This window comes from Panthera leo, chromosome F2 (genome assembly GCF_018350215.1).
Source record: "Panthera leo isolate Ple1 chromosome F2, P.leo_Ple1_pat1.1, whole genome shotgun sequence".
Taxonomy (NCBI): domain Eukaryota; kingdom Metazoa; phylum Chordata; class Mammalia; order Carnivora; family Felidae; genus Panthera; species Panthera leo.
Window position 1 is genome coordinate 63,656,498 of NC_056695.1, and position 15,173 is coordinate 63,671,670.

The 15,173-nt window shown below is 39.3% G+C and overlaps 1 protein-coding gene across 6 annotated transcripts in view; it reads left to right on the forward strand.

Moving 5' to 3' along the window:
- COL14A1 (collagen type XIV alpha 1 chain) overlaps positions 1 to 15,173 on the forward strand; it is a 211,852-nt gene that overhangs the window by 66,806 nt on the left and 129,873 nt on the right. For all 6 annotated transcript variants that reach the window (XM_042923826.1, XM_042923825.1, XM_042923829.1 and 3 more), the window contains 6 exons: positions 473 to 618; positions 3,383 to 3,512; positions 5,604 to 5,743; positions 11,955 to 12,081; positions 14,124 to 14,263; positions 14,755 to 14,887. In XM_042923826.1, the coding sequence (XP_042779760.1) occupies positions 473 to 618; positions 3,383 to 3,512; positions 5,604 to 5,743; positions 11,955 to 12,081; positions 14,124 to 14,263; positions 14,755 to 14,887 (816 nt within the window). The remainder of the gene's footprint in view (positions 1 to 472; positions 619 to 3,382; positions 3,513 to 5,603; positions 5,744 to 11,954; positions 12,082 to 14,123; positions 14,264 to 14,754; positions 14,888 to 15,173) is intronic.

The following is a 15,173-nucleotide window of genomic DNA, read 5'->3' on the forward strand; positions in this document are numbered from 1 at the left end:
TAAGGGTGCAATACATGTATTAACTCAACAAATGTTTGGTGAATGTATATTATGAACTAATTTAACTGCTGACTCGTTCACATCTCCTCACTGTCTCTGATTGAGTGCGTTGTTGACGGGTATCTATTCACTCATATATTTGTTCATTCAACCACCCATTCTGTCATTTACTAAGTGACACGACTGTTTTTAATTGCTGCTTCATGTCAGACTCTATGCTTGGTGATGGGTATAAAGTAATGGTCAGAAGAGTCTCCTTGCTCTTGACTGGCTCCCAGAGAAATGTGCCCATCACTGTAGTGGGTTATAAGAAACTAGAAGATGTTGTTTCTGCTTTTAAACATTCACTGTGTTTTCCCTCTCAGAAGGGGTTTGCATGGCTGTACGAACATATTTAAGGATGAATATCATCTGAAAAATAAGCAAGCACGCTGATAAATGGCAGAGGATTAAAAAAAAAATTATCTTGCAGTTGCTTTACCCATGGCTTCTGACCTTGAACTGTACGATGTGACTGAGAATAGTCTGAGGGTAAAATGGAATGCAGTGCCCGGAGCCTCAGGATACCTGATCCTCTATGCTCCTCTCACAGAAGGTCTGGCCGGGGATGAAAAAGAGGTAAACACCTGCTGTCTACTAGAGTCCCAGAATCTTTGACTTCCTGAAAATGGATTTTTTAATTATAAAAATTTAATGTAGGGGCGCCTGGGTGGCTCAGTCGGCTAGGCGGCCGACTTCGGCTCAGGTCATGATCTCGCGGTCCGTGAGTTCGAGCCCCGCGTCAGGCTCTGTGCTGACAGCTCAGAGCCTGGAGCCTGTTTCAGATTCTGTGTCTCCCTCTCTCTCTGACCCTCCCCTGTTCATGCTCTGTCTCTCTCTGTCTCAAAAATAAATAAATGTTAAAAAAAAAAAAAATTTAATGTATAATACTTAGAAAATTCACGTTAGTAAAAAGGGGAAAACATCACCTGTAATCCTGCCACCTAGAAATCGCTATTGTTAACATTTACTTAAGTCCTTTTCAATGCATTTTTAAACACAGCAAATGGGAATTGTTTTGTAGTCTTCTGTTTTCATTTTGTTTATTGTGAATACCTTTTCATACCATTAGAGAATATTTTATATGTTCCTTTTAAACAGTTGGTTCGTTGGTTTGTACCAGGTCATGTTTAATTAATTGCATGTTATTGGACATTTAGATAATGTGTTGTATAAATATGCTTTTGTGATCATTCTTAACACGTAACTTCGCAAGGTTGTCAGATTATTTCCTTAGGATACATTTGTAGAAACGGAGTTTCTTTTTTCAGATGGCATGCAAATTATTAAGGCTTATGCTAAGCATTAGCAAATGATTCTAGAGAAATTTGTTATAATTTATATTGCTGTATGCAATTCACAAATGGCTATTTCCCTCTATGTTCACTGACTTAGAAACTTTTTCTTACCAATTTGAGAAGTAGAAAATGTATTGCATTGGTATGGATTATTTTTTTTTGCATGTATTCCATTTTAAATGTTGAATCTTTGACTTTCAAATGATTTAGTTTTTGTTTTTAATTTATAGGGAATGATGACTATAATATAGATATTCGAGGAATAAAGAGGAAATGTCTGTAACACTTGGGAGTGTGAGACCAGGCAGATAGAGTGATTAATAGGGGGGAGTTCATAACTCAAGTCTTTGATATTGTCTAACCATTGTCTTTAACATTGCCTCTGGCGACAGAAATGTTTAGGACGAAAAATGTGGTGAATCTGAGTATCAGGAACAGAGCATTGGTGACATGTGGGTTTTTTCTTATTTCCAGGGCTTAGACAGCTTTACTTCATTTGGATTTAATGTTGATCTGAATTATTTTGGCAGAAGGGAGACTTCAAAAATGATGTTAGAAAGATGATCAGCTTCACCAAGAAGGAAAAAAAAATAAGAAAGAAAGGAAATACCAGTTCACACCCAGTAGATTAGCAAACAGTTTTTAAAGTCCAATAATAACTGCATATTAGTGAGTGTACAGGAAACAGAATCATTCATGTAAATTGGTATGCAAATTGGTACAGCTGCTTGGAGAATAATTTGAAATAATATCATCAAGTTGAAGATATGTACCATTTTTTTTAGGAATATATCTTAAGGAAACCTCCTGCAAGGCTTTTTTTGGATGCAAGCACTTGGTCAGAACAGAATGTTGCAGACGACCAACATGTTCATCAATAGAGGAATGGAAAATGGCAACATATTTATACAAACAAATACCATAAAAAATATAAATATCATCTCTGTCCCCTTATATCAATGTGGATAAACATAGTATTGACAGAGAAAAAAATTGCAAAAAATTATGTTCACATGGTTCCATTTATGTATATAGTTAAACATACAGAACTATATATGATTTACAGATATAAACAGTAGAAGTAAAAAACTGGATCAGTAAGATGCATCTCATCCCTAGGGTGGAGGTAGTGAACAGAAAGAACGAGACAGAACTTTGGTTTTATCTGAATATATTAGCTCTTTTTAAAATAAGATCGGAAGTCAATATGACAAAATGTTCCTATCTATTAAATTTGAGTGGTGTGTGGAGGGTGAATTATATTCTTTTCTCCACATTTATTTTCTATATGTTGAAATACTTCGACATTAAAATTTCTAATTTGACCATAACATTGGCAGTTGTGTGGCTGGAGACTGACTATGGAGATATTTTTCTTTCTTCCAAAACAAAAATAAAACCATGCTGTGATGCACTTGTCACACTGCTGAGAATGTTGGCTAGTTTCTTTGACTTCAAGGGTCAGAAAAATCATTCTGGAATCAAAAAGCAAATTGCAGCATTGGAGGTCAAGGTGGGTTGACTGTTGATCTCTTCTGAATCCTGGGAGAAAACTGCGATCCCAAGTGCACGGGCCCCTTTGTTGAATGGAGCGACAAAACTGGTCCAGTTCAATCAGGCTTGAGGCAAACACTGGGCACCCAGCCTAGGGAGTGGTTAGAATTAGCCAGTGGTGAGAGGTGCCCACTTGGCTGTGTCCCCAGCTTGCTTTGAGCTTATACTCTTTCTAGACAACATTTGTGACTCAGTTCCACCCACAGTCCTTTGAGGACTGAATTTTTGACACTGTTATCCTCTCTGAGATTACTACTTGTCCAGATGTAAAGAGTTATCCTAAAACAGCACGCGTGGTACATTCATTTTTGTACTGTCCCGTGGCATCTGTTCCCAATATAAAGTGACACAAGACAGTGAAAAATTATGACTGAAGCCTGTCTGAATAAGGGGTTGCAAGGAGACAGAATTCTCACCTTAACTCAGTTGCACTCTGATCACCAGGTGTGGTGCACACTGGCAAATGATCTGATAACGTGTGTTCTTTTCAGATGAAAATTGGAGAGACCCACACAGATATTGAATTGAGTGGGTTGTTGCCCAATACGGAATACACAGTTACAGTTTATGCTATGTTTGGAGAAGAGGCCAGCGATCCTGTTACGGGCCAAGAAACGACACGTGAGCAATTCAATTGTTCAGAAGAAATGCTGTAATAAAAACCCAAATAAATGTTGGGATTCTAAATTGGAAATACTGGTTTAAGTTGAAACTTCTTAAGAGCTAATTGTAACTTTAGAAAATGTAAATGTTATTTAGGGGAAGGAAATGTACTAGCTGATTAAAAGAAAGGAGGGGGCAGTCCTAAAAAGTGATGTCCCTGGGTACCTGTTCCTAGGACGGGCATTGTTTTTTTTGGTTGTTATCAAAAAAAAATTTTTTAACATTTATTTATTTTTGAAAGACAGAGAGACAGAGTATGAGTAGGGGAGGGCCAGAAAGAGAGGGAGACACAGAATCTGAAGCAGGCTCCAGGCTCTGAGCTGTCAGCACACAGCCTGTTGCAGGTCTCAAACTCACAAACCGTGAGATCATGACCTGAGCAGAAGTTGGATGTTCAGCCGACTGAGCCACCCAGGCACCCTGAGGACTGGCATTTTTAATGCAGTAAGGAAACTAGACATTGTTCCACCATGCTGCTGTATTTAACTGGACTCCAGAAAATTTTAGAGCAAAGTGTGCACAATTCTTGAAATAATTCTATTGCTTTTCTCTCTCCTATACTTTCACTCCAGCCCCTTAAGTATTAAGAGAGTCACTAAGTTCTATAGGCTCTTTAATGACAAATAATCAACGTGTATTGAATTAATGAAAATAATTGGCCTTTGGGGTGAGGAAGCATTATACTTGGTGGCTATGGCTGACAACCATGGTTATTTGTGTTCTAGGTTTTTTTTCTGCTGGCCCTATCAGCACTGTGTCACAGGCTCTCACATCAATGATCAATTGCCTGGGTTAGACTCTAAGTGCTCTTCTGCTCCAACTGCGACTTTGGCCAAGTTACCTCAGTCTTATGACCTATATAATGGGGATGTTGTAATCTCTTTGCAGTCTATTGTCAGGGTTTAATGAGATACATGAGTTGTCATAATGATCAGCTCCAGATCTTCTCGGATTCATACAGAGCACGTGATAGACCTTCACAATTGTTTTTACTGTAAACCTGTAAAAGCTCACGAAACTGTCAAAGATTATTGATAAATTTTAATCTGTTGAATTGGAAGGGGGGGCCTTGAAGAAGTACAAAAAGCTGTGGAATTGATGGTCAAGAATCTGCAGAAATACGATTACCTCTTTAAATAGTTTTAGAACAACAGCAAAGTGTTTGTTTTTATTTAGTTTCACAAAGCCACTGGGATTTATCCAGGGCAGGACTCCTACTCCTTGAGTCAACAAATATATATTGAGAACCTGCTATATTGGGGATAAAGCCAAGAACAAAATTAATCCCTAATCCTCTAAAATTACAGTATATTGAGTGAGAGATATAGTAGACCAATAAAAGTGCAATATAAAAAAATAAATCAGGGGTAAAAGGTAGCATTGGAGTGGAAGGATTACTTTACATACAGTGATCATGGAATACTTCAGTGAGAAGGTGACATGTTCAGAAACCTGAATCTTCGATGACTCAAAGGTTTCTGGCCTAAGCAGTGGGAAGAATGGAATTTCTGTTTGCTCAGAGGGAGAGATTGAGAGAAGATTGGAAGAGATGGCTGAGTCAGTGGTTCAGTTTTGGACAAGTTAAGTTGGAAGTGCCTAATGGATACCTAGATGGAAAGGACAGAGGCCATCAACCTCATTTTACACATGGGAAATTGCAGAGAGGAGGAGTAGAGTGACTTTGCCAGAATCATATGACAGTTGAATGAAATAGCTAAGATTTAATTTCAGGTGCTCTGGTTTTTGATCCATTAGGTTTCTTATTTACAGCAGGTCATAATAATAGCCTTGATTGGAGAAGAAGGGCACAAAGAATTTATCTAAATCTTACTTATTTCTTAGCATGTATAATTTATCAATACTATTCATTCTTTACAAGGAAAGTTTTTTCTTTGTTAATTTGTTAATTTTCTTAGTTATAAGTTATTGTCTGGGTGAAATTTTTCATATGTAAGTAGTTCAGAAGTCAAAGATACTGGGGGTTTTGTGGCTTTTTAACATATATATTATTTAACATTTTAATTATGTTCTATTCCTCTTACTGCAAAGTGCCTTTAAGTCCACCAAGAAACCTGAGAATCTCCAATGTTGGCTCTAACAGTGCTCGGTTAGCCTGGGACCCAGCTTCAAGACAGGTCACTGGTTATCGAATTGTGTATAACAACGCAGATGGGACTGAAATTAATGAGGTAAACTGTGGATCACAATGTCTTTTTTTTAAATTTTTTGAAATGTTTATTTATTTTTGAGAGAGAGAGAGAAAGAGAGAGTGGCAGAGTGCAAGCGGGGGAGGGGCAGAGAGCGAGGGAGACACAGAATCTAAAGCAGCGTCCAGGCTCCGAGCTGTCAGCACAGAGCCCAACATGGGGCCCGAACCCATGAACTATGAGATCATGACCTGAACCGAAGTTGGAGGCTTAACCGACTGAGCCGTCCAGGCACCCCACAATGTCTTTTCTTTTGGCAGTTGTATATTAGTTTTTAATGGCTGCAGAACCAAATCATCCCAAACTATAATGGCTTAAAACAATACTAATTGTTTATTTTATCTCATGGTTTCTGTGTGTCAGGAATTAATGTGTCAACTACTTGGACATGTAGTTCTGGCTTGGGGTCACTCATGAGATGGTAGCCAGAGAGTGGCTGGAGCTGGTGTCATCATAATGGCTCCTTCATTCCTATGTCTGGTGCCTGGTCTGGGAAGACTGAATCAGCCGGGAGCCAGCGCAGCTCTCTGTATCTCTAAGTAGCCTCTTCACGTGATCCCTCCAGCATGGCAGCTGTAGGGGAATTAGACTTTTTGCATGTTTGCTCAGGAGTCCCTAGACATGTGTCCAGAGAGACAGGGAGAGAGACAGAGAGAGAGAGAGTGCAAACATGTGCTAAGTGGAAGCTGTGTCACCTTCTGCCACACTCCACTGGTAGGAGATATCACAAGTCTCTACATGGATTCAACATGGGGAGGAACACAGGTCCCTCCTATGGCGGGAGGCAGGAGGGATGGGAGACATATGTTGATGTGGCCATCTTTGAAGTACATAGTCTGCCCCTGTGGAAGGAGGTGGAGAAGTAGGTGTCTTCCTAGATGTTGTAAACGAGAAATAATGACAGTGTTATCCAGGGTATCCTGCTGTTGAGTAAACTAACATCTGAAAGATGCAGGTCAGATGAGTTAAATACAAAACTGAAGAATTCAAGTTTTGTGTAGGAAGATGCTTTGAAATAACAGAACTTATTAAAACTCATGATGATGCAGTATCTTATACTCAGTGACTAATACTTTTCATTAATTCTTTCCTTGGGAATATATTTTAACAGGATTGATAGCAGAGTTATTATTATTTTTCCTCAGCTTGGTCCAAGAAATTAAGACCAAGAGGGAAGTATGTTGGATTACATCACTTCTAGTTTCTGACCAAATAAAGAAACTATTTTCATTTGCAGAGACAAACTGTTTCCTACAATTAAATCCAAACAGTAGTTTGCAGAATGGCCCCTCATACAGGACATTGGGTAATGAATGGACAATACTGCACATTTGCTGTTATTTGATATTTGTATATATTGTAAAATGATCAGCACAAGAAATCTACTTAACATCCACATAAAAAATATATAGCTGTGGTGGCCTCTTATGATATTTTATTTATTTGCCTTAATGAAGAATGACCCCAGCCTATATATTTGTTGAGAGCTACATATGCTTTTTTTGTAGGGTTTTCAATCTTGGAGATGCCTTTGGCACTTACTATTTCTACTTTGTGTTGTGCTGGAAAACTAGAAAACTGTATTTAGTAAAACCGAATTTAAAACATGAGAAAATGGACTACAAATGAAAATCTGAGAAAACATTGTTTGAGTAAAATACATAAACAATGTGTGGTTTTGTAACATTTCCATCTTAACTGGTGTGTGTGTGTGTGTGTGTGTGTGTGTGTGTGTGTGTGTGTGTATGGGTGGGTGTGTGTGTTCTCATTTCTTAATTCTTAACCATGCAATTGAGATTAGATGTGGCTAGACAAATGTCTTTTGTTTACATGTAATATTACTTTGCCTAATTTGTAATATTACTGATTTGCCTAATATATGACTTTAAGGGTGAGTATTCCTACCATATTTTAATAACTTTAACTTTAACTTCTATTAATTAAGCTTTTACTTATAGGTAATACTACAATTGGGTATTTAGGAAATTTCCAGTACATTCTGAAAGGAACTTTAAAATGTCCCAAATAAAATCTACTTCTATGTAACATGCAATTGATTGTAAGCTTTTGTTTACATGTTATATATCTGTGCTTTACCTCCTGTTCCTCCCAACTTCCTTCCTTCACTTCCTCTTGCTTGTATCCTTTCTGCATTACCTGTCTCCCCGACTGCTTGGAGACCAAGGAAGAAAAATAAAACAGAGCACCCAAATGTCGGTGATGATGATGATGATGATGATGATGATGATGATGATGATGGTGGCGGCTCACACGTGTTGAGCACTTACCTTGAGCCAGCCACTGTTCCGAGAGCCCCCTCATGCAATCCTTAGAGAAACATGCTGAAACATGTTGTCAAACGGAAGACAGAGCCGTCTTAGCATGTGCTAGGGAGGGGATTTGGGGAAACGTACAAGCATGATGGAAAACTAAAGTGCTGCCATTTGAGTTTTATACATAAAAGGCCAGTTTTCAGGCTCCAAGGCAAGTCCACTTCCCGACAGCTATGACTCAACAACAGAGCCCAAAGTGGAGCCCAGTCCCTCTTTCCTCATCAAGGCCTCTATTTTCATCCCTCCCAGAATTAGGCTGAAATTAAGCTTTTAAGCCAGACTGTTTGAAAAATTTTCAAAAATGGTTGCATAACCGTGAGATCATGGTCATTTGTTATCATTTTCCCAAATTCTTCTACATCTTGAAAGTCCTACCAACAGAATCAGTTCCAGAACTTAGTCTAAAACATAATATAACTAACAAAAATATATGACACCTTAAAGGTTTCATTTGGTCAAATAAAATAATCAATAGTTAATGCATAAAATATGGTCTGTTCAGAGTCAAAGAAAATGCTTTAATAAATAAAATAGATCTTTTCAACAGATACAAGGATATATGTAGAAACATATTGAAAAGGTATACACTTACACATATATGCTTATATATATATAAATATGTATATAAAGGGGCAAAACTGTGTGTGTATATACACACTATTCCCCTTTTCATCTCTTGGTGTACCTGAGAAACTTTAATTTTTAACTGCTTTTGTGGATGTTTGATATCCTCACTAAATTGCTATTGGTCACAGATTTGAGACTTAGAGGTCAAGGCATAAGTATCCATTCCAGTTAATAGTTTTGTATCTGGAAAGCTAGTTAAAGATCTTTGGGCCTCCTATTCCTTCTTTGTGAAATAGCTATTATAAATACCCAGGGTTTGGTGGGGGGAGGAGGAGGCTAAATAAGACAATGAATGTAAAGTTCTTGACACATCGTGAGTGCTCAGTAGATAGACTCAGCTATTATTTTTTTAAGTTTTTTTTTTAATATTTATTTTTCAGAGAGAGAGAGAGAGAGGAGAGAGTGCGAGCAGGGGAGGGGCAAAGAAAGAGGGACACACAGAATCCAAAGCAGGCTCCAGGCTCTGAGCTGTCAGCACAGAGCCCCACGCGGGGCTGGAACCCACGAACCACGAGATCATGACCTAAGCCAAAGTCGGACGCTTAACCGGCTGAGCCACTCAGGTGCCCCTAAACCCAGCTATTATAATCCAAAACAACAGAAGCAATATGCAAATATAACTTAGAAGAACATGTCTTGAACTCATATTTTAAATATGCATTTGTCTTTTCTGTGAGTTGAAGTAATGAGGCCATACTGTAAATAGTGTTTACAAGCGTAGGATTTAGAATCTGAAACATTTGTGTGGAGGTACTAGGTACTAGCTGGTTTTCCACTGGGCAAGTTCCTTAACTTTTCAGAGTCTCAAGTTTACCGTCTTCAAATTAAGCATAAAGATTAGCTAGACTACAAGACTGTGGGCTAACGATTAAGTGAACTAATACACGTGAACCATACAGACAATGCCCGAACCAAAGTAAACATTAAATGCTAAGGATGACCTATAATATTATCAGGCCCAGACTCAGAAGAAGATAACCCCGTATTTTCAGTTAACTCCTGCTGTGTAACTAACAGCCCAGCTGAAAAAGACAATCCATGATTATGTAACCTGGGCAGAACTCAGCAAGGACAGCTTGGCTCTGCTGCTCCTCGTAGTGTCAGCCGAGGTGACTCTTGCATTCGTGTGGGAGCTTGACTGGGCCAGACCTTCCAAGATGACTTCACTTCTGCGTCTGGTGTCTCAGCTGGGGTAGCTGAGAATGCTGGGGACAGTTGGCCCTCTCTGGCAGAGTGGCTCAGGGCTCCGATTGTGTGAAAATGGAAGCTCCTCCTCCAGGGCTGACCCTCTCCTTTTTGACCTGTGGTTGATTTCTTAGTGATGCATATGGTTTCTGGATTGGTTCTTAGTTCAGATGAGCCCTTTCTTATCTCTCTTAAAAAGGAGATTTGGTGTCTCCTCTATGTACTCAAAAACAAATATAATTCAACACGCAGTACTGAAGGAGCAAAGCAAGGTCCTGCCCTGAGGGGGCTTACACTCAATGCATAGGATATAAAATAATATCAGGCTGTGTTTAGTACTGGGGAAGGAACAAAAAAGGACGATGTTAGGGGGTAACACCATGAGATAGGTGGAAAGAGAAACCCCCTGTGAGGAGGTAAAAGTTAAGCACAGTCCTGAGAGATGACATAAGTCTAGTTTTGAAAAGAGCTAGGGAGAGAGGGTCCCAGACAGAATGAATTGTGCATGCAAAGGCCCTGAGGTGGGAAAGACACGGACCTGACAGGTCAGTGTGACTGGGGCTCAGCAGGTGATTAGAACTTCGGCAAGAAGGGTGCCTGGGTGGCTCAGTTGGTTAAGCGTCCAACTCTTGATTTCCGCTCAGGTCATGATCTCATGGTTTATATGATTGATCCCTACATCGGGCTTTATGCTGACAGCAGAAGAGCCTGCTTGGGATTCTCTCTGTCTCTCTCTCTCTCTCTCTGCCCCTCCCCCTACTCACGTGCGCTCTCTCTCTCTCTCTCTCTCAAAAATAAAGAAATGATTTTTTTTTTTTTAAAGAACTATGGCAAGAAAAAGGATCACTGCTCCAGATGATGCAAAGCCAAGGCTGCGGGATGCTCTGTTTTGGTTTGGAAGGCAATTGATAGCCAAGGAAGGTTTTAAGTAGGAAAATGACTCATTTTAGATTTTGATAAAGGTCACATTGACTGCTATGAGCAAATCCCTACAGGAAGCTTAGTCACTTTCCCCTTAACTTCAGGTACTCTCAAGGTTAGTCATCGTTAGTATCATAAATAACAGGTCTCACTGACATTGCTCTGAATGTCTCTTGAAAATATTTTAAGTGGGATCTTTTTTTTTGGGCAGAGTCTGCTTTCAGGTAAATAGATTCATTTCTTCAATTCCCCAAGTCTCTTTATAGCTAGAGTGAGTGTCTTATTGTTAGTACCTCTCTTATAGGGGTTTTGTGAGGGTTAAATGAGAGAATGTATAGAAAGTGCTTAAGCGGGACACCACTTACTTGGTCTATAATATGCCCTCATTGCAACATACCTCAGAGGCCCAAGATCCAACCTTTCAGTGATAAAGCTGCATCTATTTTTTCTCTTAGTCGAGGATGGTTTTGCTCAGGGTTCTGTATTCTAGATCCTGCTTCCATTTCTTCTTACTTTATGGTTTCTTTCTTCATTTTTTGCTGTTCCTATTTCTAATCCTTCCCTTTGCTATACCTTAGGTCCTTATCCTTGGGCTTCATCCCTTATGCCCTCTAAAGAGATCGGTACATATCTTTCCCAAATATGTCTTTCTGTGACATAAAGATAAAGGGATATTTCACATATTTACTATTATCTTTGTATGGATATCCCCTGCATGGCTGCTCATCTGTGCAGCTTGTATAGAAGTTATTGTGTGTTACTTAGTCACAAGTTAGTGGAGACCAGGCCGTGAAGCCAAAAACTGGCCACCCCTAGCTGATCAGGCTGGAAACATTAGATTTATTTCTAGTAGCACTGTAAATTGTGTGCACTTTCCTTTCTATGTCTTTAACGGGTGGGAATAATATTGGTTGCAAAGACATCCTGAGAATTAACTGATAGATAATCTATTTAAAGTTGAAGATTAGAAATGTGTAATATAGAAGTTGTTTGTATAATTCAGTAATTTTTGAATTATTTAGAGCTCAGCTGCCAGGGCAAATAAACTACAGACAATAATAAAATGCCTATACTTCTTGTGTCTAGAGAGTATCCTGTATAGCTATTATGACTTCTCTCTTTTGCAGGTTGAAGTCGACCCTGTTACCACCTTCCCTCTGAAGGGCTTAACGCCACTCACCGAGTACACGGTCGCCATTTTCTCTATCTATGATGAAGGGCAGTCAGAGCCCCTGACTGGAATTTTTACCACAGGTAAGTCTTATTATGGTTTGAAATTTTATAAGAGAAACTATATAGGAACCAGAAGCTGGAGCATCTTCTTCAATTGTGATTTTGAAGAGACTGCATTTTAATCTTTGTTTACATTGTATTATTGTTAACAAATGAACAATTGGGCGACTAGAATGTGTACTGGCTAATTATTTTCTGTCAAAGCAAGGGAAAAAGAGGAAAGATTATCTGAATTCCAAAGGTCCCAGTTAAGTAAATGCATGTTCTTTTGTTTCATGGATCTAAAAATTTCACAGCTTGTATTTTCATGTGTGTGTATTAAGTTGAACTTCTAAAATTGCTGATACCCAATAATGTTTTGACCTGCAGAAATGTTAGTTTCATACTATTTAATGTTTTATTTATTTTTAAGACAGAGAGAGACAGAGCATGAGTGGGGATGGGGCAGAGATTGAGGGAGGCACAGAATCCGAAGCAGGCTCCAGGCTCTGAGCTGTCAGCACAGAGCCCCACGTGGGGCTTGAACTCATGAACTGTGAGATCATGACCTGAGCCGAAGTCAGACGCTTAACCAACTGAGCCACCCCAGTGCCTTTTTTTTAATTAAATTTTTAAAAAATGTTTATTTATTTTTGGGACATAGAGAGACAGAGCATGAATGGAGGAGGGTCAGAGAGAGAGGGAGACACAGAATCCGAAGCAGGCTCCAGGCTCTGAGCTGTCAGCACAGAGCCCGAAGCGGGGCTCGAACCCACAGACGATGATATGACCTGGGACGAAGTCGGACACTTCACTGACTGAGCCACCCAGGCGCCCCAGTTTCATACTATTTAACCTGAAACATCAATCTATAGCCAATAATGTATTTTCATGCAGACTGAAATACTAATGCAACAATATGGGGTCTTTTAAATACTAAAATAAAAAAAATAAGACATGACTGCATGAGTTTCCTTTTTGATATATACCCTGGAGTCAATAAATATAAAGCTTTTTTGCCTCTTGGTGGCAACAATTCTGTTGTTTGCTTTCTGAGCTTAACATTGATTGCACTTGGAAAACAGGTGAGTGCTATACTGAGGAGATGAGAAGCTATTTTGGGGACATAAGAAATATGCCCCACTGAGAAATAATGTTCACAGAAAAAAGTTCAGTAAGTTCACAAAATCTCCTGAGGGCTAATTCCAGTTGGGATTTTCCTGGTATCCTGTGAAAGAGTTTTAAAATCTCTGATTTCAGAGGTGCCTGGGTGGCTCGGTTGAGCATCTGACTCTTGATTTCAGTTCCAGTCACAATCATCCAGTTTTATGAGTTCAAGCCCTGCATCGGGGAGAGCCTGCTTGGGCTTCTGTCTCCCCACCCCTCTCTCTCTCTGCCCCTCCCCCGCTTATTCTCTGTTTCTCTGTAATAAATAAACTTAAAAAATTTTTTTAAATAAATAAAATCTCTGATTTCATGTCATAAAAATCAAAATGACTGACAATGACTGATAATGGTTGGATGCTGTGCTCTAGCCGTACATCCCAGAAGTGTGAAACTGTGGAAGGTCTGATAAATCATTTTTCACTTCCGATGACACCCATATATACAAGATTAAAAGGATGAAGGTTCTTCTTTAATTTATCACTAGTGCATGAGTTAGTCACAAAAGCAAATAAAACTAAAAGGGGCATATCTCCGGCCTCAGGGGCACCAATTTGTTAATTTCATCAACATATTAAGAAAATAATGTTTTTGTAAAATAATGAATACAGCACTCTTACTATTTTTTTTACAGTTAGTGAAAAGAACCAAATAGAGAATCTAAGAGTTCTGGAAATTAGTGGAAGACTTGAAAAATGTGCTGTGTCCATGGTCTTCCTAATTATACTGTGGGTAAATGCTGGCAAAAGAAACTTAAGGCCACACCGGACTGATGGGCGATGCTTTCTGGGCTCCCATGTGCTTTCCTAATGCTAGAGGTTCTTCAGAGACTCTTTTCTTCTTGCGGTCCCGGGAGCTGCTTGAGTTTGGCTTTCCTGCCTTCTCTATTCCCTGACAAAGTGTCCTTCCTTGGCTCACAGAGGAAGTTCCAGCCCAGCAATACTTGGAAATTGATGAGGTGACGACAGATAGTTTCAGAGTGACCTGGCATCCCCTCTCAGCTGATGAAGGGCAACACAAGTTGATGTGGATTCCAGTCTATGGAGGGAACACTGAAGAAGTGAGTTGTCTGAAACAGACTGAAAAGTAATCCGGAGCATTTTCTCTGGAAGTGAATACCACTGCTGCATTTGAGGTGGTCTCCACTTTAAAAGAGATTGAGAATCCCAGAAGTAATTAACATTTTGCCTGGCATCGAGTTTTAGAAATGTCAAATTATATGATTTTTGTAAGATTAAAATGGCATTTCTAAGATTAAAATGGCTTAAGTCTGTATTTTATATATTTTTCACATTCTTTGACTTTCATAAATGTGAATAAAACTTCAAAATGGCACTTTTACAATACTAATACCTTATTTGTTGAGGGAATTGAAAGGAATGAAGTCTCTGGTTTGACTTTAAAATTGAATTCAATGACCCTGGAGTTCTTTATGCTCAGTTGTATCTTGCTTCTGTTTAGGATGGCATTTTTCCTTTTTATTATTTTTTTCTTAAATTTCACCTCTGTTTTTCAAGTAAATCCAGTCACTGAGCGCCAAATGCTTTCCAGGTCGTCCTAAAAGAAGACCAAGACTCACATGTTATTGAAGGCCTGGAGCCCGGCACTGAATATGAAGTCTCGTTGTTGGCTGTACTGGATGATGGAAGCGAGAGTGAGGTGGTGACCGCTGTAGGGACCACGCGTAAGTCTCGGTCTGGCTGAGATGGACTTCATCAATTCTCATACCCTCCCTCCTCCGAGGTTCCCTTCCCATCCACCTCATCCGGGGCTACAGAGGCTTCCATTTCTCTGTGTCCCGCAGAATTCTTCCTGTGTCTCCACTTTTCGTGAAACTGATACATGAAGCATAGTAGAATCTTGGCTATTATCACCATAAAAGCAGAGGCCATATCTGTCTTGTTCACCATTATGTCCCCAGTACCGAGCACAGTACTTGTGAAATTTTGACTGTGTAATAAACACTTATT